Source organism: Trachinotus anak, unplaced genomic scaffold (assembly GCF_046630095.1).
Source record: "Trachinotus anak isolate AG129_WGS33_773 ecotype Australia unplaced genomic scaffold, CSIRO_AGI_Tana_v1 ptg000005l, whole genome shotgun sequence".
Classification (NCBI taxonomy): domain Eukaryota; kingdom Metazoa; phylum Chordata; class Actinopteri; order Carangiformes; family Carangidae; genus Trachinotus; species Trachinotus anak.
The window spans coordinates 7,887,883-7,909,102 of record NW_027273856.1 but is presented as its reverse complement, the minus strand read 5'-3'; the positions used below and the strand labels follow the sequence as shown (position 1 = coordinate 7,909,102).

Sequence of the window (21,220 nt, the reverse complement as noted above, 5' to 3'; positions counted from 1 at the left end):
AAATCTGACTAAATTTCATGCCTAATATGACAAGTGTGGAATATGGCAACCCTTTTGAAAACTACACCTCCCAACATTCCTTGCGAGCTGTAGTTTGACAACCAGCCAATCGGCGCCATGACAGGCCGGCACGTGACGAGAGTAAGTTCCTGCTGTGGCTTGAGGGAAACAGATCGACATTCAGCCGCGGGAGAATCGCACTTTGCGGGTAAGTAAAGACATTTGGCCGCAGTGAGTCCAGCTGGGCCCTCGCTAAGTGTCCTCCGGAGGCGGTTCCCGGAGGTTTCTGAGCTCTGTGGCGGAGAAACAGCCTGAATTTCGGCTGGAGCGAGCCGCCGTACCGTCTAGGCCTCTGCTATTTCCTGGTCAACTCCACAGCTGTACCCGCTGGAGCGGCCAAGTTGGAAAAGTTCAGTTCAGGGCTGTTGGAGAACCTTTGTTCTCCTCCACTCTGCCGGTCCTCAGGGTTTTAAAACGTGCCGGGAACAGGAGCCGGGTCTGACCCGGACCTGCTGCCGATGGAGAGAAACACAGAGACTCAGTGTTCAGACCTCAGAGCTGGTGGACTGCTCCTGAGCTGTCAGGTCTGGTAGTCTGTGGAAATCACCAGATAGACCAGTTCCACCGTGGAACCGGTCTAAGAACTGATCTAAGTAAAACCACTTCACTGAGGTTCAGCTCAGCGTCATCTCTTTGTGCTCAGATCAAATCAGGTGTTTTCAGATGTAGGTGAAAGTGCTGGTGCTTTGTTATTATTGATGTTTATCATCATTATCACCGACACCGAGGTCCAAGGTCAGAGGCTGCGCCACAACTGTGTGAGAAATGTTCCTGAGGATGTGGTGAACAGTGTATTGAACCTGTGCAGGTGTTTGTTCTCATGATAGGGCTGAAAAATGAATTCAGTTATTATCAAAATCTCAAAATAACCAAGTGACGTCTTTATACGTGAAGCACTGTGATGTCACATCCTCCACCTGTCAAGGAACATCATCATCATCGTCGTCATCATTTTTATATTGTCTTCAGTGAAAATGAAATTCAAATATTCTGCCTGCAATCCCATATATGTCATAACAGTAATAATAAAAATAATACATTTTATTTATAGGTTCCTTTAAAAGCACTCAACACCCAACACACAGTGAAATAAATAAAATGGCAAGTACAAGACATAAAAAAAAAATTAGAATAAATATAATTACATAAGATGAATATGATAACATTGAACAGTTAAACAGAACAGGTGATTGTGAACGGGTGTGTTTTGAGGTGGGGTTTGACGATAGGCAGCTCTGTCAGTGAAGCACTGTGATCCTGTGCGGACTCTGCAGCCTGGTTCCTGCATCAGCCGCTTCCTGGAGCCAGATCAATACATCAGCATGATCAATAATATTGATACATGTCAGGATGGATCTGCTGCAGAACAGGAAACTCCTGGTTCTGAATTACTCTTTAGACACATTTGAATGATTATGATGACATTTTATTCTTCAGTGTCATTTTGTCATTTGATGTGCAGTTACCATGGTTGCAGGTGTCCTGTTTACCTGTTCACTGCTGTGCTGATCTGTCCTCAGTACAAAGTGTAGAGCTCTCTCAGGAAGCTCATTTTCATTCTCTACCAAACCAACATGAACAGACTATAAATAGCTGTGATGCTGAGGTCTTGGTGCTGCTGTCAGAGGCTTTCACAGAATGAGGAAGTCCTGCCAGTTTCATGTCTTCAGTGCGAGTGTTGATGCAGCACAGGAGGATGTTCAGCTCCGTCACAGCCTGTCACTCAGCCGACCGTCTGCAGCATCCTCCTCCAGCTCAGCCTCAGGTCAGCAGCTGCTCAGACTCAGTCCCTGTCTTAGCTGAGGCAGTGATGTCCATCCACATGTAGAGATTAAAAGCTGCTTCTATTGATACACCATCTCCTCCATCTGATCTAAAAGTTTTCGTGATTTTCTTCTGAAGTTTGTTTTGTGCAGAAATCAGAAATGAGCATAAAAACATGTGGATGGAAACTGATCCAGGGACTGGTCTGGGCTTAGGACCAGCTGGTGCAGTGGTGGTTTATATCCCTTTCATGGTAGCTCAGCAGTAACACAAGGAGTGATGGTGCGTTCAAGTGCATGCAGTTCAGCCCCTCTCTCATCTTTCCTGCGGAGTCTCTGTCCGACGCTGTGTGAAGGTCTCACTGTGTCACTGTGTCAGACACAAACAACAACATTATACAATAATCTGAATATAAAGCAACATCCTCATGTCTAATTATCACAGGTCAGTAGATGAAGAATTTCCCTCTTTTAAACATGTTGTCAGTTTATTAGGAACACAGATAAACACGACTGAACGATATACAAAAAAAATCATTGCGATTATTTTGGCAGTTAATATGACAGATATTTAGTTATTCTTTTCATTTTCACTGAAATTATTTTTACTTCGTCCTGTACCAAACAATAATTTTTCTTTATGTCAGGAGAAAATGATCTGTAGTCTGGGGCGTCTCTGTAGCAACACAAAGATTCATCTGTGATCTGTTGTGACCTTCATTAAAAACACTGCAGTTGCTGTGATTTGGATATTTCACTTGGCCACTTTGTGATTTCCTGTAATATTTCTATGAATTGTTCACAGTCCTGGAGTAAATCCTCCGTCATGAAGGTTTTAATGTTCATGTCTTATTGACGCTGATTTAAACAGGTGTTGATTCACCTGTGGTGGTTTTGGAGGCTGTAGTTTGAGCTGCTGCTAGACACAAAGTTTGGATCAGTTTCACTTTGTTGCATGAACAAACTTAAATGTGTTGCAGAACCGAGTGATTCAGATTCAGGACTAGATCCAGATTTGAGCCCACCCACAGACCTGCCCCCACCTGTAGACATGAGTCAGCTTACCTGTCAGCAGGAAGAGGACAGCTGAGGGCTGTAGCTCTGGAGGTGATGTTTGGAAGATGTGAACATTTAAAAACAAAACTTTATTTAAACAGCACTTTCTTAACAGTGAAGAGTGTTTTATAGAAGAAACAACAGAAGAAGTAAAACAGGAAATGAATAAATAAATAATCAGTGTGAACAACAACATGTCAAACATGTCTTTGACAGACAGGGAGGGCCTCATTAAAATATGCTTTGAGTTGCATTATGGGACTTGGTGTTTTTGGAGCTGGACTCGTACCAGAGAGTCCAGTTCAGTCTTGATCAGGTGACTGTATTAGTTTTCATCAGGACCCTGCAGCTGATTGGTCGGTAGGTTGGTCAGATGTTACCTGATCTGGAGGCAGGTAGCTGAGCTGATAACCTGCTGATGTCACCTGATGACAGGTCTGGGGTTCAGCTGCTGCTCAGTGAACTTTACTGTTGATGAAGGTGTCAGTCACCATGTTCTCTAGGAGCTGCTACTCCTCCCCATCCTAACAGTCTCTGTCTCCCTCAGCCTGTGGAAGCCCCCTCCCTGAGCGATGGCCTCACCAGTCTCAGTCTACAACTCCAATGCCTTGGACACACACATCTCCAGTGTAAGTGACTCACACACCTTCACTGTGTCATCCAATGTGTTTTAAATGGATCAGACTTTACCCATCAATCAATAATCAATAACCTGAAATCACAAAGTGAAAATGTGATTTTTGGAAACTGAGGGAAGGATGAATGCAGCAACATACAGAGAGGTCCTGAAGAGAACCTGATCCAGAGTCCACAGACCTGAGACTGGAGCAGTGGTTCGCCTTCCAGCTCCACAGTGACCTGAAGCTTCAGGACCAGTCCCTGTCCCTGAGGGGACCAGTCCAAGCCTGGACTTAAGACCCCACAGACCATCTGAATCTGACAGAATCTGAGTCTAAGAGGCAGGACAGGATGGTCATCTGGACAGGTAGAGTCCTTAAGTCTGTAGAGACTCAAGAGGACTGAAGCTGGACCTCCTGCTGAAGGAGTCACCTGTGTCAGGTTGTCACCTGTCCTCACCTCTGTAGCTGTGACCATCTTCAGGACACCAGACTCTCAGTCTCTGTCCACAGGAACATCAGAGACACGGAGTCCTTTAGTGTCAACGGCTCGTCCCTGGAGACCAGCAGGTTTTTTTTTTTTTCCTGGCCACAGACTGTGAGCTGTTTGTGCTGCTGTCTCATCTGCATGACTGACAGAAAAGAAAAAGGCTCCAGTCACAGTCTGTGGGACCATCTGGACCTGGACCTGGACCTGGGCCCGGACAGAGTCACCAGACTAGCAACAGTCCTCCGGGTCTGAATTGCTGACAGAGAGCAGGAGACAGTTAGAGACAGTTAGAGACAGTTAGAGACAGTTGGAGACATTACTGTAAAGATGACTGACAGTAAATATTCAGTCAGCAGAGACACTACGGGCTCAGAACCTGTCACTTTTGTTATTAACACTCAGTTAATTAATTAATTAATTACACACAGACACACCTTCACCTGTTTTTACTTCTATTAATGTGTGTGTGTGTGTGTGTGTGTGTGTGTGTGTGTGTGTGTGTGTGTGTGTATATGTGTATGTGTGTGTGCGCACGCACGCACAGACCTCCAGAGAGTCTCTGAAGATGGAGTTGTTAGCAGATGTCAGTCTGCTGCCAGGAGAGGAGAAAATCACAGGTGAGTGTTTCATCAGTGTCATCAGCTGGTTTGTCACATGACAGGGCTGTCATCATCATCATCATCATCATCATCATCATCATCATCATCATCATCATCATCATCATCATCATCAACAACACTAAAGTGAAATACTAACAAACCAGCTGTGGCTGTAACCTCCATGACACCCTGACTACATTCAGATTTCTCCCTCTGTTAAACTGCAGCACAGAAAATAATGAACTAATATAACTAATATGACTAATGTAACTAGTATAATGTGACTCCTCTGTGATGATGGTGATTCAGTAACAACAACACCCTGACACTCACTGTGTGTGTGGCTGTGGCTCAGGAGGTAGCAGGTCGGTCCCCAGCTCCTCCAGTCTGTATGTCGGAGTGTGAGTGGATAGATACTGAGCCCTGATGAGAATGTGGCTCGTAGTGTAAAGCTCTTTGATTGGTCGGTAAGACTAGAGAAGCATTTACCATTTACATGTACAAGAAACAGGAGAGACTCTGTCCCGACAGATGTCACACACACCACACACCCTCCTGAATCACCACAGACTCAGCTGCTGCTCTGATCATCACTTCACATGTGATGTAGTAACATGTTGACTGGGTCTGTCCTCATCAGTGTTTATAGTCTCCCCTCTGCTGCTGTGAGACAGGGAACCTGAGCCAATCAGACATGACAGAGGACAGGAGAGAATATATATATATATATATATATATGTATATATATATATATATGTATATGTATATAGAATATATAATGTTTCTATGTGTGTGTGTGTTTTCAGATAAAGACATCATCTACATCTGTCCATTCAGTGGAGCTGTGAAAGGAAAAGTGTTGATCACCAACTACAGACTCTACTTCAAGAGCTCAGACACTGTAAGTCCCTGTGTGTGTGTGTGTGTGTGTGTGTGTGTGTGTGTGTGTGTGTGTGTGTGAGAGTGACAGGTCAGACAGGATTTTTCCTGGCTCAGGATGAGGTGTACCACACCTTCAACTGACTCAAGCACTTTTTAAAGCACCACGTTTTAGTTCTGGTGAATCCTGAGGAATCTACAGCCGGACAATAATAAACTGTAACAGTTCAAGAGACAAATCTTCGGTGCCTTTGTGTCACATTTACAAATTCACTGTTAGTGTCTCTCTTGTTGTTATTGTACCACACAGCAGCTGACATGAATGAGCCTCTAACCTCCTCTCTGATCCTTTCACAGTGAATCAGCTGAAATCTCAGCTCAGTCTTTGTCTTTAACTGATCGTGGTTATAACATCAGGGTTTTAGCAGCAGTTTGAAGTTACTGCTGGATAACATGTGGACCACATTTCAGTCACTGTTTCGAACTTGTTCCGTTGTCATGACAACAGAAACAGAAAAACATGTAAATGAGAACAGATTCACTGTGAATTTAGCTGAATTACAATACTGTATATGTGACACAGAGAGGAGGAGAGAAGAGAGAGAGCTGAAACAAGCTGATATGAGACTGAAACCAGCTGAGACTAGACTGAAACCAGCTGATACTAGACTGAAAGCGGTCCAGATGTAAACTAGGTTTTGATTTGGTTTGAGAATATATTTTCCCCATTCACATGGTCAGAGATGCAGGTTTCAGACAGTTCACAGTGCACTGTCAGGAGCAAGAGCTAATGTATTTAGTGGAGATGGCTGTTCTCTGCAGAGTAATGGAATTAGAACTGAGTAAAAAGCAGGGGAACCAGAGTGGAGCCTTGTGGCACTCCATATTGATTGTTCATGGAGAATCTTTACAACAAAAGAATTGAAATGATAGTGACTCCCACATTAAGCAGGAGTTAGATTGGTTCAGACTCTGGGGTCTGAGTCTGGGGTTTACAGGTCGTTGCAAAGTAGTTTATTTTTCTCCAAAATGAAGATTCATGGGAATAATTCTAGTTCATTTTGCAACATGCTGACTCTGTGTTGTAGGATGTGGCGGTGACGCTGGACGTTCCTCTGGGTGCCATCAGTCGGGTGGAGAAGATGGGTGGGGCATCAAGCAGAGGAGAAAACTCATATGGCCTGGATATCACCTGCAAGGTGTGTGGGTGAAATAAAGAGTGTGTTTTATTATATATCCAAAGGTCATTTAGTTATTTGCACCAATCAGCCAACACAGTCTTTGTGCTTGACATGTATATTTATATTTAATTTTCAGCATCTTTATATTTACAATATCTTTATATTTAAGACTTTTCTGAAGGACAGTTTTGATTCCACCAAAACAATTTATGTCACATTCTGTATAATTCACTGTAGATGGCTGCTGATAACTGTTATACTTTATGAATTACTATATTTTTCCCTATAGCCATGAGGCTTGGGCCAATATTTAATGATATTGAATTGATTTTCACTATAAAAACACCTGAAACATAGAATACAATTATATAATTATGTATTGTAAAAAATACCTGAGACATGAATCCAATAATATAAATATATATTATAAAAAATACATGTAACATAAAATAAAATATAATTAATAAAAAAAAATAATGACCTGAAATGGAGGCCTGTTCATTTCCAGTGTATTTATATCTCAGCTATTGTGTACAGTACAAACACCATTCAATTTTAAAATGCTCTATAGCACACACTTATCACCTGTGTGTGTGCTCATTATGATCACTACTACAGTCTATATGTTTCATACCATAATTCATTAAAACCAGATCCACTGGTTAGATTAAAAGGGAACTTAGTGATTCTGTTATTTTACAGGAGTTCAGTGTTGGAGTGTAACTCTTCCAGACTTGGGGAGTTTCAGTTATGAAGTCATCCAGAGATCATGTGTTAGCATCAGAGCACACAGCAGTCACACTTACTTACCTCTTTACTTTGGAACATTGTCTTATCTGCTGTAGTGCTGTCTGTGTGTGTCTGTGTGTGTCTGTGTGTGTCTGTGTGTGTCTCTGTGTGTGTGTGTGTGTGTGTGTGTGTGTGTGTGTGTGTGTGTGTGTGTGTTGGTAGTAAATGTGTTTCTTTTCTGTGTGTTCAGGACATGAGGAATTTGAGGTTTGCCTTGAAGCAGGAAGGCCACAGCAGACGAGACATCTTTGAGCTCCTCTTCAGACACGCCTTCCCTCTCTCACATGGTCTGGTAAGTCCTGGTATGACCTCTGACCCCGTCCACTGACTGATGACTGTCAGGTAGAGTCAGATGATCTCACATAGTTAGATCCACATTGGGTGGTTAAACCAGGAGGAACACCTGTTCAGTGTGGAGCAGGATGAAGATGATGTGTTAGATAGAAGGCTCCATAGTCTTCATGGTGAATATTAGCCCAGTCGTGATCACTGTGTATTTATAGCAGTACCAGCACTGGCTTACAGTCAGCCTCCATCTGTTTCAAAGCCCACTATTCATGCAAATGCTGAAATGCAGAGATGCAGCCCCCTCACACACCATGACACACACCTGCCCGCCCACACCACAGCTGCATCTGCATGGCTAATATCTGTGCATGGTAAAATCTGTGTCAGAGCCTCAGTACGGAGCTTTATAATGGAGCAGGGGTTTGTCTGTTAACAGTGTTTAAAGCTCCATGTCTGAAATGTGTGCCAAGTGGTGTGAGTTATGTCAGGCTGCTCATCTTCTACAAAGACAACATCAGACTGCAGGGTGGACGTGACACTCTCTGAGTCATCAGAACAAAAGTTGAACTCTGTGGACCAGCCTGGACTAAATTCTGAAGGAGCATCAGTCAGAGTCACAGAGCTGAACCTGTGGTTACAGCTGAGTGAACAGCAACCAGAGGATTTAGATACGACACCTGATTTCAGCAGCTTTAGGTCACTGTTTTAAACAGGTAGAAAACTAATCAACAGTTCACCTTAAAATCAATAATTGTTACAGTGATTGAAGAAGGTCCAGCCTCTATAATGTGAAGCGTTACTGCTCCTCTGTTTCTGTCCATTTAAAACTGAATCTGATTGATAAATAATCTGAGATCAACTTCACCAAACTGAGTGTGTCACTGTGCTGCTGCTTTAACATCACTGCAGATTGTCAATGAAACGTCTCCTCTGTTTCTCTGCCCCTCTGTCCTCTGTCTCTCTGTCCCCACTGTCTCTCTGTCATCTGTCATCTGTCTCTCTGTCATCTGTCTCTCTGTCCCCACTGTCTCTCTGTCATCTGTCTCTCTGTCCCCACTGTCTCTCTGTCATCTGTCCTCTGTCTCTCTGTCCCCACTGTCTCTCTGTCCTCTGTCTCTCTGTCCTCCGTCCCTCCCTGTCCAGCCTCTGTTTGCGTATTTGTCTCAGGAGAAGTTCGGGGACAACGGCTGGAACATCTACAAACCCATGGAGGAGTTCAGACGACAGGTGAGGAGGAGGAGCTGTCACATGGTCATTTCTTTACTCTGTGATATGGTCCACACCTGATATAACTGCATGGAGGGGGGAGGGGCACCTATTAGTAATATTAATCATATAATTAACATCTTATGTTAATAAGCTATGCTGTGTTAAAACATAACAAAGCTGTAATCACAAACAAACATTATTTATTTACATACAATAATCGGAGCAGGAGCAGTGATCAGTCAGAATCAGCAGGAAGTGATGTCATCTAATCAGGAGCTCTGTCCATGGTCCTGAAACAACAGATAACAAACGATAAGATTTGCTTTATAAATGCCTGTGTGTGTGTGTGTGTGTGTGTGTGTGTGTTTGCGTTTGCTTTACTATATTCATGGGGTCCAACACTGCTGGACTCCATAGGTTAAGATCAGGATCCAGATCCATAAACCTCTGTGTTGGTTCTTGACTAAGACTATGTGAACGCACAAAACCAGATCAATAACTGTAAAGTCGTGTTAGACTCTGACCTTCATGGACCCGATGAAGACTCTGGTCCCGACAGGCTCAGACTGTGATCGGTGAATCTTCAGATAGAAACAGTTCACACAACGACTCACAATGAACAATGAGGATATGATGTTACACAGTGAGAACACAAACACAGTTATTTCTGTTCATCACAGTTTAAATCTGATGATGATGATAATGAATGAAGCTCAGTGAAGTTTCTGTGTCTCCTCTTTATTTTACATTTTCACTTCACAAATAAATCTACTGATGATGATGATGATGATGATGATGACTGTCTCTTGTAGGGTCTACCTAATAGCAAGTGGCGCATCACCTTCATCAATAAGAGCTACGAGCTGTGTGACACCTACCCCACTGTGCTGGCTGTGCCCTATAAGAGTAAAGAGGAGGACCTGAGGAGAGTGGCTGCCTTCAGATCCAGAGGACGCATACCGGTGAGCTGAAGACCTGAACCACGTCAGGCAGGGGACTTAAGATGACTGAACTCAAGGACCACTTACTCACTTTTACACGAGGTCTTCTGGCTCAGAGGAGTAGGATCTGCCAGGCTGTGTTTGGTTTGGTCTCTTCAGAAGGTTGATTATATCACAGACGTACTGAGACTCTGAGGTGACTGTGGTCAGAGGATGGAGCAGAAGTAAAACAGTCAAACTGTGTGTTTCAGTCTCTGTTTCATGGCTGGTTGTAGTTTGAAACTCAGTCATGTGACCTGTCCTCAGGTTCTAGAAACAGAACTACTCCAATTTCTATCAACATGGCAGTGAACTCAGTTCAATTCTCATTCTCTGTGACAGCGGTCAGTCAGCTGTGAGTCCGTCCTGTCTCACCAGGTTTAACAGACCCTGTCCTTATCAGGGACTCACTCTGATTAACAGAGTCTGTTTGAGGAGGTTCACAGCCTGTGGGGGGTCAACAAAGACTCAGACTCGGACTCAGACTGTGTGGAAATGAGTCAGTGATGTTGAACCTGACACCTGCCCTCCGTTCAACATAGTCAAGTTCTTCACTTTAGATCCACTTCACAGTGACTCCATGTCCCATAGTTACTCACTGGTACCTGAACACATTTCTGTCTTTGTTCCTCAGGTTCTGTCGTGGATCCACAGGGAGAACCAGGCCGTCATTGTCCGCTGCAGTCAGCCTCTGGTCGGCATGTCGGGAAAGAGGAACAAGGACGACGAGCGCTACCTGGACCTGATCAGGGAGGCCAACGACACCATCAAGCTCACCATCTACGACGCCAGGCCCAACGTCAACGCCGTGGCCAACAAGGTCAGAGGGACAGGAAGTCCTGTCAGGGGTCGGAGGTCAGCAGGTGTAAGACTGTGATGTGAAGGAGGAAACTTCACTGACCCTAGGTCTGAACAGGTTCAGGTTTTAAAATGAAGAGAATCAGATCTACAGATAACGATCCTTCTTCATTTCAGTTAATTGGTTAATCATTTGAGCATTTAGTCATCAATTCAGAACCATGTACTGAAAAATAGTATTTTTTACTTTTATATCAGCGGAGTAATCACTGTTGATGTCTGTCTCACTAACAGTTGGACCTTTGATGTCATCTCAGTCAGTTGTTTATAAAGTTGAACTGCTTTGTCAACTTCTGTCCACACTGATACAGACAGATTGAAGGAGACACAGTCTCAGTCAGGAGTGATCTTCACTGTCTCTGACTCTACTGAGCTCTACTGTCCAACACGTCCCTCCAACATCTCCCACAGTTCACCTGGACTGAGGTCAGGTGATTGTGACAGTCATCAGACCATCAGTGACCTGTGGTCCCAGTTCACAGTCCTGTAGACTGGATCCTGGTGTTTTCAGGGGCAGATCTCTACATGTGAAATGAAGGAGCTGTTTGTTTCTCTCATCGTCTGTGTTTCCAGGCGACTGGAGGAGGCTACGAGGGAGACGAGTACCAGAATGCAGAGCTGATCTTCCTGGACATCCACAACATCCACGTCATGAGGGAGTCCCTGAAGAAGCTCAAAGACATCGTCTACCCCAACGTGGAGGAGTCCCACTGGCTGTCCAGTCTGGAGTCCACACACTGGCTGGAACACGTCAAGGTCAGACTGAGTTCACTCTTCTGGGTCTAAGATGTTTACGATGTGCCTGTATGTTCTCTGAGAGTCTATATCTGTGTGTGGTGTGTGTGCACGCAGCTGGTGCTGTCAGGAGCCATCCAGGTAGCAGACAAGGTTTCCAGTGGGAACTCAGTGGTGGTTCACTGCAGCGACGGCTGGGACAGAACCGCTCAGCTCACCTCTCTGGCCATGTTGATGCTGGACAGTCACTACCGCACACTCAGAGGCTTCCAGGTCTCACACACACACACACACACACGGTCAAAACACACACCTGAGTTATACAACAGTGAATCTAAACCTGAGGCAGCACAGAGCTTCAGATACACCTTTAAACATCATAGTGTGACCTCTTTAACCTGGTGTGATGAACATCTCCTCAGGTGCTGATAGAGAAGGAGTGGATCAGCTTCGGACACAAGTTCGCATCAGTAAGAAACATTTTACAGCTCGTATCCTCAGAGTGGTGTTAGAGTTTACCTTCCTGTTACTCATCTGTGTGTGTGTGTGTGTGTGTGTGTGTGTGTGTGTGTGTGTGTGTGTGTGTGTAGAGGATAGGTCACGGGGATAAGAACCATGCAGACCAGGACAGGTCACCGATCTTCGTTCAGTTCATCGACTGTGTTTGGCAGATGACTAAACAGGTGAGTTGGAGTTAACCTGATCAGAGACAGATCACCTGAGGGTTAAACAGGTGCAGCTTTAAAGTGATCAGAGCCTGTGTAGGACTGGTTGACCTATGAGTTATGTCATGATATTTTTATGTATTTTATATTTATACAGATAGATTCTTTTCTCATGTTGTCATCAGGTCGTCCATCCATCTCATTCTTTTGGATACGATGTCTCTGTAGCACGTGGACAGAACGTTCACCTGGACTTAAGGACAAACTGATTAGGTTTTGGTAGCTAAAGGTCAAAGGTCAAGGTCACGGAGACCTCACAAAACTTGATTTTGGCCTTGTAAGGACAATATCTCAAGAACTCCTGGAGGGAATCCCTTCAAGTTTTCACTTTGGTGGTCAAAGGTCAAAGGTCAGGGTCAGTGTGACCTCACAAAACACTTTTTATCCATAACGCAAGACTTCACAGCAGTTATGACAAAACTGAACACAAATATGATATATGATATCTGATCTGACTCTGGATAAACAGGGTGTGACCTGAGACGAGTCTGAGTAGAGGAGGGATCACAGGTTAAATCTGAACACACTCAGAGCTGTTTGTCTCTGAATCAGTTCATCTTCAGTTACTGTCTCTGATCATGTATGAGGTCAACAAGTTATTGATATGATGACATCAGTGTGACTCTGTCTCACATCATCTCAGAACTGATGTGACACATGTAGTATGATAAACACAGTTAGTCCAGTTAACCCAGTGTTGCCACATCAGCACAGTCAGAGCAGACTGGTCTGATTCTGGTCTTTCTCTGGTTTCATCATGAAACACAGTGCTCGCTCTGCCCTGTCTCATGAGAACCGGTCTGACTCACTAGATGTGGGCTGTAGGTATAATCTGAGCACCTGTTCTCCTCCCTCTCTGCTTCCTCTGCCTGTTACCATTTTTAAAATACCCTTCACTGCAGGACGCACCAACAACCTCCGAGCTGCAGCCACACACTGACAAAGACGTGCAGTCACACAGACACACGTCTTCACTGTATTTTGAGATGATGTCTTTGCAGTCTGTTCCCCTCCAACACTGTCGATGTATCCTGAGCTCAGAGCCACACAAGGCAATCGTGATTAGTTTAAAGACATGAAAACAAGAGTGTTTTTCCCCTATAGCAGAATGATGATGGCTGCAGCAGCAGACAGGTCTGACTCTGTGAGACAACATCTGAATGAGCCTCCCACCTGTTCACCATGTGCTCTGCACTCGGTGCCAAAATACCACAGAGAAAATGTCAGGTTCAGGAAAACGCCAAACTGTGAGAACTGCTCATGGACCTTTTGACTCTGTTACAAAAATCTTTAAAACCAGTCTAACAGAGTCTTTCTGATCTGAGATGAGGCTCTTTGACCTGTATCTGCTTCAGCTGATATTTCCCGCCATAGAAATTATTTTTCAGATTGAAAATATAATAATTTGTTGTGCAGTTTTACAGTTTTGCACAGACCGAGTCCGACCCTCATTTCACTGCTTTGCTTTGTGTATATTTTCCATTGGTATGTGACAAAACAACTTAGAACTGCTGTTCCGTGGTAACACCTGAAACATAATGTATTTATATATTATTAAAAAAACACCTAAAACATAAATTACAATAATATAATTATATATTATAGGAACCACCATTGAAATATACAATATTATAATTATATATTATAAAAAAAAAACAAAAAAAAACACCTAAACACCTCCTGCAATTATATCGTATATCGTGATATTTGGGCTGGACTGTATATTGGATATTGTAACTGATGAACTCTCGCCTCCTCTCAGTTCCCTACAGCCTTTGAGTTTAACGAGCGCCTCCTGCTGACGATCCTGGATCACCTCTACAGCTGTCGCTTTGGGACTTTCCTCTACAACTGTGAGAGTGCCCGAGACCAGCACGTAAGACCCCCTGGACTTAAACTCTCAGCTGCCTTCCACATACATGCAGCAGACTGCACTGTGTTTCCTCTGCACATGTTTGACGACTCCTCTGTGTCTGTGGTCAGGAGGTGAGGTCAAAGACCGTGTCTCTCTGGTCTCTGGTCAACAGTAAGATGGACATTTATCTAAACCCCTTCTACACCCCTGAGTCTGGCAGAGTCCTCTACCCCGTCGCCAGCATGCGTCACCTCGAGCTGTGGGTCACATACTACATCCGCTGGAACCCACGCATCCGACAGCAGGTAGGAGCCCACAGTGTGTCTTATAAGATACTGTGACCCAGGAAACTACCATCAGGGTCCTGGACCCTCAGGGGCCCAGAAGCCCCCTACTCACTGTGTGTCAGCTGAGTTGTAATATGAAGTATATGCACAAACCAGAAGCAGGGCCAGTGGTGGTGACTACAGGTGCTTTGTATTTCTCTAAATTGTCTCTTACCTGTTCATATCTGTGGCAGTATTCACCTTATATCTGTGAAATTAATTGGACAGACTCAGGACATAATAATTAAGTCCATAATTTTAATTATTAATTAAACAGGCATCACAAATTATTATTTAGTTAAATAAAAGAATGTCAGTCTTCACTCAGACTAGAAATTACATATAAAAAAAATCAAAGTATCAGTTTCACTGTAAGGAAAGATTTTAAGAATAAAACTGTAATATTTTCAGAATAAAAGTCTATAAAATAATAGTAGTAAAATAAATTATATAAAAATTATTTTATATAATTTTAAAAGAACACGTTTAATTATATTGAAAATACAGGCAAAATATTTTGAGAAAATGTTTCAGTTTTCTTTGTAAGGATATGTCTATATTTCTATGTGTATTTATAGACAGTTGTGTAGCTGTAGACAGTTTATATTTGTGTTTGTTGACATTATTCAAGCTGGATTTTTATAATTTAACCATTGTTTCATCAACATTTTGTTGCTATAATCTTACAAACATTTTCTCTCTTTTCTCTCAAAAAACTACACAACTGTGCTAATGATGGTGAATCATCACCTGTTTAAATTTAGACATTTCATGTGAATGAAGTCTGGAAAATATAAATATAAATTTAAAACAGATGCTAAAACATTTAGTTTTATACCTTTTGTGTGTGTGTGTGTGTGTGTGTGTGTGTGTGTGTGTGTGTGTGTGTGTGTGTGTGTGTGTGTGTGTGTGTGTGTGTGTGTGTCTCCAGCAGCAGAGCCCGGTGGAGCAGCGCTACAAGGAGCTGCTGGCCCTCAGAGACGAGTACTTGAAGAAGCTGGAGGAGCTGCAGCTCTCTGACTCCTCCTCCCGCCTGGCTAACAGCCCTACCCCCAACACCCCCTCTTCCCCCTCCTCCACACCATCGCAGCAATACACACACCTACACACTCCCTTCTGAGGGCGGTGGCACGCACACACACACACACGCACACATACATACACATGCGCGCGCACACACTCTCTCTCTCTCTCTCTCTGATATACTTGTTGACTTGCACTTGTGTCTTTCACTCTGCTCTGTCTTACACACACACATGAATGACTTCGTGTTGTTCAGTCCTAACTGAGGATAACAAAGATGCTAATCAGACTTAGTTTGATGGTTAACTCTAACACCAGAGAGGTGGTGGTGGTGATTTATGCAATATGTCACAGTACAGCCTTGTCACAACACGTCTCTACACACACTCATCGTACAGTGAAGCCTTAAAGACATTCAGCACAAAGGGCTTCAACACACAGGACACACAGCGGCTGTGCATCAGTGCTCACACAGGCAGGTGTGTGTGTGTGTGTGTGTGTGTGTGTGTGTGTGTGTGTGTGTGTGTGTGTGTGTGTGTGTGTGTGTGTGTGTGTGTGTGTGTGTGTGTGTGTCATATTCACCTGGTGAGGAGTAATTAACTCCAGGTCCACTTACTCACATTCTCCAGGTGAGAGCTCCAGATAAAGTCAGTAAGTGACCCTTGAGTTACGATGAGGCATTTAATCTGTGTTTCCACTTCAAAGAGAGGTCGGGGTGTGGCTTAGCTTGTGCTAGCTTTAGCCTAGCTTAGCTTAAACACAAGGATGTGAAGCAGAGGAAACAGCTCTGTTCAAAATGAGAAGATCCTGATGTGGTTGACTCCAGGAGGAAACATCTGTCTTTACTCCCACAGATGATTTATGTAAAATAATTAAAACCCTTTAAAGTCGCAGAGGAAGCTACAGGACGCCTCGGTCACACACACAGACACACACACACAGACACACACACACACAAAAATGTGCAGATTAAAAATTTACTACAATAAAACAGTAAAGTGATGAATAATTAAAGTCAACAGAAAAATAAACACAAAGGATAAAAGGGATGAGACCTTAAAACTGAACTAACATCAGATCTGGATCAACACAGTGTTGGACCAGGAGGATCAGGGTCAGACCTGGACTACACTCTCCAGTTTTATCTGGTGACTCAGACGTCTCCTGTCTGCGTCCTGCTGCACAGCCGCTGGTGTCCTCTGTGAACAAAGCGTGAAGCTAATCAACATGTACAACTCTCACTCTCACACTTCTTCCTACCTGCTGCACTGAGTGTCGCCTTGTCCCCCGAAGGGTGGAGCAGAGGCCTGGAGGGTCTGAGGCCTGGTGGTCTGAGGTCTGGAGGGTCTGAGGCCTGGTGGTCTGAGGCCTGGAGCTCCTGTGGCGGACAGGCCTCCAGCTGAGTGTGTAATCAGGTGTCAGGTCAAAGCTGGATGTGGGTGTGATTGTCTCTGTCCCGTGTGTTCTGCAGTATTTTCTAGCTCTTCCTCAGCAAATCCAGTTCTAGCCAATAGAGGGAGTTTGGTGTGAGCAAATCAGTGATTTACTTTTTTGAATGCAGCTTTGATACCGTTTGAAATGTATTTCAGGTGCTCAGATAGTTTTGGGAAGTTTCAGTGGTGCTGGCCTCTGATCCTGCATCACCTTGTACCTTTATGGTCTCACTAAACACAGACCCTGGATTGAGAAACCAGACCAGGTCTATGATAGCCTTACCATGCCAAGATGTTTGTTACCAGCACAGGGTTTTAGGGACAGTGGAAAAAAAAAAACTCTTTTTGTAAATCAGTCTGTTTGTTCAAACCTCCTCACTGAAAAGTCCTGTGTGAATGTCACACGATCAACAGCACAGGTGCCTTTTGGACAGGTGTTGGTTTTTACATTCTCCAGTTATCTGATTGGACAAGATAACTGGGTTGTTTACAGCAGCTTGTTTAGTTCATGTGTTCACTCGACTGGACTCCAGGTTACAGTTTTGTTTCCCCAGGCATCAAGAAAACACATTGTCATTACCGACAGGGGGAGATGGGGAAACTACACACCTGTGATTTAAGCATTATACTTGACTCTTTGTAGAAAGTGACTTTTCATACAGGAGAATCTATGGACGATCATTTCTGCCAGAAAAAGAAAAAATAGATAAAAATTCAAATATTCATGATGTTAAATTTCGAGGAACATTTTTCAATAAGAACTTGTTAAATCAATTTTGTTTTGTATTTTGATATTCTAAATTAAAATTGTGTATTTTTTTATATGAGTAATTTATTTGTTTTAATCAAAATGATGAGACAGTATTAGTTCAGTTTTTTATTTTGTCATTGTTTTGATTCACGGCCTCAAAGGTATGACCCATCCCATAATTATACAGCACAGATTTAGACATAAAAATATTTCAGTTGGAAAAAATTTACTTAAAATTGGGCATATTTTGGATCCACTGTGTGTACTTTTATTATCATCATTTTCCTTTTTCCCTCTGACTCTAATGAGCTTCCATAGACTCCTCCAGTATCAGGACCTGAAAACCACCTGTCCAAAGACTCCTGCTGTGACAGGGGTCTGTCTGGGTTGTTGTGCTGTCATGGAGCTGGTGTCTACACAGCAGAGTCAAACTCAGGACATCACATGGACATCAGTGCGTGCGTGCGTGTGTGCGTGCGTGCGTGCGTGCGTGCGTGTGTGTGTGTGTGTGTGTGTGTGTGTGTGTGTGTGTGTGTGTGTGTGTTGGAAACAAGTTTCTCTTTTATGACAATGGAATTTAAAGATTTTTAGAAATAGCCTGATGAGGATTTTGCTGCTAACTCTAAAGTTCCCCTTCTAGTTAGTTTGAACCCAACTGACACAAACTCAGAGGAATCAAGGCCGACATGGTGGTGAAACGTCACGATGTTCGTACTGTGTCCTTCAGTCTGTCACACGATGACAGAACTTTTCATTGCTTCAGTCCGTCTGATGAGAAACGTCTGTTAGTTCTCAGTCTCTGGGTCTTCGTTCCAGCCCAGGTCACTGATAACTAGCTGGGACTTGAAAACCAGGACTGGAGTGTAGACTTTGTGTTGCCAGCATATCATCATCCATCAGAGAAATCCTGATTGGCAGCTCATTGATCCATCACCAATAAAACCAATGAATAAGAACTAAAAAGCACCAGATGTGGTCTTGGTACCATTTTGGCTTTAGCCCTGCTACAGTGCTACGTTGTATGGATGACCACTGTAGATCAACCCCCACCCCCACTTCACCACAGGTTTAACTCTTTAAAGACACCTCCATCACAGGTGAATTACTGTTGCAGTAACAGGACGTCCTCTCTAACAAGACCAGTCAAGTGATAGATACCAAAAGATCCACAAGCATTTTCTCATGACCATGTTTGTTTACATGAGTCACTGAGACCTGGAGGGTTTTTCTTTAAGTAGATCAGTATCAGGCAGTTCAGCATACATGTGACCCCAGGTAGACCAGACCAGACCAGTTAAAGATAGGTTACCTGATCTGTTAAGGTGCCCAGTGAAGATACAGAGTGTGAGGAGCAGTTGGTTCCAGGAGGATTTTCCCTCTTTCAGTTAGCAGCTAATCCTTCTTACCTGGGTCGAACACGGTTTAGATTCTGTCCTGCTTTAACTTTAAACTGGACACATTAACGGCTTTTAACAAGTGAAATCCCTCAAGAAGACATTAGGGTTAGAAGTTTGAGCGTGATGATTGGATTTCTTACCAAAAAGCCCTTTGGAGTTTGTTGTTAACTCCACAGACTGGGGGCTCCTGATGGACCTCCTCCACTGTGCTTCTCTACAATGTCCCCGAATGTAATGTAAGCACATTCCTGCTGAAATGGGGAATAGAGTCATAGAAAAACCAGCTCAGACTCCAGCTGGTTGGAAGCAGTGATGATGATGTATTGTGCGATCAGTGTAACGGGTTCCTGTGTGAATGAGGTGTTGTAAGTCGTTTTGTGAGGTCATGTCCAGATTTGTGCCTTGATTCTTGTGAGAATCACCTTCTGTCATGTTTGAGCTTGACGGCTGTGGTGCTGGTTTCAGCCTCTTTGTTTAAGGGTTGTTTGAGGTGGGATCAGGTGGGCAGTCAGTACAGGAAGTCCTCAGGTAACTACAGAGGGTAAGAGATGGAGCAGTTGAGAGGGTACCTCTCCCTGTGTCCCCCCGAATCCTGCACCATATGAGGCAGGAACAGATCAAGGAAACCTACAAACTACCTGATCTGACTTTAACGAACCCTGTTGGTGAGCACATCATGTCATTTTGTTACTGAGCAAATGTCACGTACCTTCAAACTGTCAGAGATTTGTTGGTTCCACCCTGTAAAGGTCGATTTCTGACTATTCTAGGACTCACAGGCTCTCTGTTGAGTTCCCAAACCTCATCATTGACTGCAGAACAGGTGTAGTCTTTAAAAGAAGAAGTGATACAAAGTTTCAGTGTCTCACTTCAACACAAACAAGGCCTGGTCATAAGAGAACTAAGAACTTTACTCTTTTTTAATGTGGTTTAGTTTTATACAAGAAACAGACTCTGCTTCATTAGAGCTGCCTGGTCTCCAACTGTTTCTGAAACCAACAGTCACACGTGCTTCACCGTAATTGGCCGACTGTGGAGGTGAAAGAGGGGCGGGGTTTGAACTCTCCCCTAGTCCCCTACCAACATTTTACAAATGACAAATTAAATGTCAAATTAAATCCATATATCACCTGTATACATGTAATTCTGTGGATTGACCAGCAGGTGTCGCCAAAGCCGTCCACCATCACCGGGGGAACTTAAAATCAGGGGTGTACCTAGGTAAACTCTGAGGGGAGGGGCCACCTGCGAGTATGTCAAATCTCAAACATGACCTGTCTGTGGTGGAGTGGGCGGAGTCGAGAGAATGACCTGGTTCCTGTTCAGAAACGGGTGAGGAGAGGTTTGGTCTCACTGAGCAGGTTCAGAGGTGACGCAGCAGAGACGGCCACTTTAACGTGTGTTGGTCGGGTGGTTGTGTTTTTAGGGGAAAACAGAAGAAAATCTATTTTTTTTATTTTTTACTTTGTACAAGCACCATGATGTAATTACCTCAATCAAAACCTATTTTACTGTCTAAAGTTCTATTGTTGTAAGATACAATTATTTTGTGTAGTGTAAAATCTTACAGTTTTATAAAAGGAAAGTAATGTTGGTTCAGAAATTGTTGGTATAAATTGTGGATTTCTGCTCCATTGGGTAAATTTTTTCTTTGAGGGATTATTATTTTTTTTTTTGTACTTGCTAATAACCCAGAACAAAAGGCAGAAGCTTCTGGATCTGTTGACTCGTCACAGACCGTCGACATCTTCCTCTCAGTTCTCTGATGGTCTTTAGATTCACTCTGGCTCTGTGGTGATGAATCTGACAAGTACCTGTGTCATTGTTCATTTCAGTTTGACTCTTTCATTAACATAGCGGATGTAGTTTGAGGGGTTTGTGTCATAATATAACCTGCTTTCTAATGAATACACAGGAAATGTGTGTCAGCATCTTTTTGGTCTCAGCAGAAAGGTGGAGTCAGAGCACATTTCACATGTATGTCCTTAATCATGTTATATCCTCTCCACAGTTTGTTGGATAGCTCCTGTTATGTAAATATTACTGATTAAATTAATTTAAGTACGTCTGTCTCTGCCTCTGTTTGTTGATCAGAGTCCACTGAGATCATGTGTCTGTGTCATACTCATTCACACTCACATACATTGACACAGTAATAAAGTCAAACATCTGTTTATAAAGGGTTTATAAGGTGTCGTTATTGGCA

At 43.4% G+C, this 21,220-nt stretch overlaps 1 protein-coding gene across 2 annotated transcripts; it reads left to right on the top strand.

Annotated features, from left to right (window-relative positions):
- The first annotated feature begins 87 nt into the window (after positions 1–87).
- mtm1 (myotubularin 1) lies at positions 88–21,078 on the top strand. 2 transcript variants are annotated; one of them, XM_071478145.1, is made up of 16 exons: positions 88–208; positions 3,427–3,508; positions 4,531–4,603; positions 5,392–5,486; positions 6,553–6,663; positions 7,625–7,726; positions 8,866–8,949; positions 9,744–9,893; positions 10,546–10,731; positions 11,343–11,525; positions 11,622–11,777; positions 11,927–11,974; positions 12,095–12,187; positions 13,992–14,105; positions 14,213–14,389; positions 15,345–21,078. In XM_071478145.1, exons 2-16 carry the CDS (start codon positions 3,452–3,454, stop codon positions 15,528–15,530), a joined length of 1,815 nt encoding a protein of 604 aa, XP_071334246.1. In that variant the 5' UTR covers positions 88–208; positions 3,427–3,451; the 3' UTR covers positions 15,531–21,078. The 2 variants fall into 2 exon arrangements, with proteins under 2 accessions (XP_071334246.1, XP_071334244.1); XM_071478143.1 differs by having other exon boundaries at positions 15,342–21,078.
- The last annotated feature ends 142 nt before the right edge of the window (positions 21,079–21,220 follow it).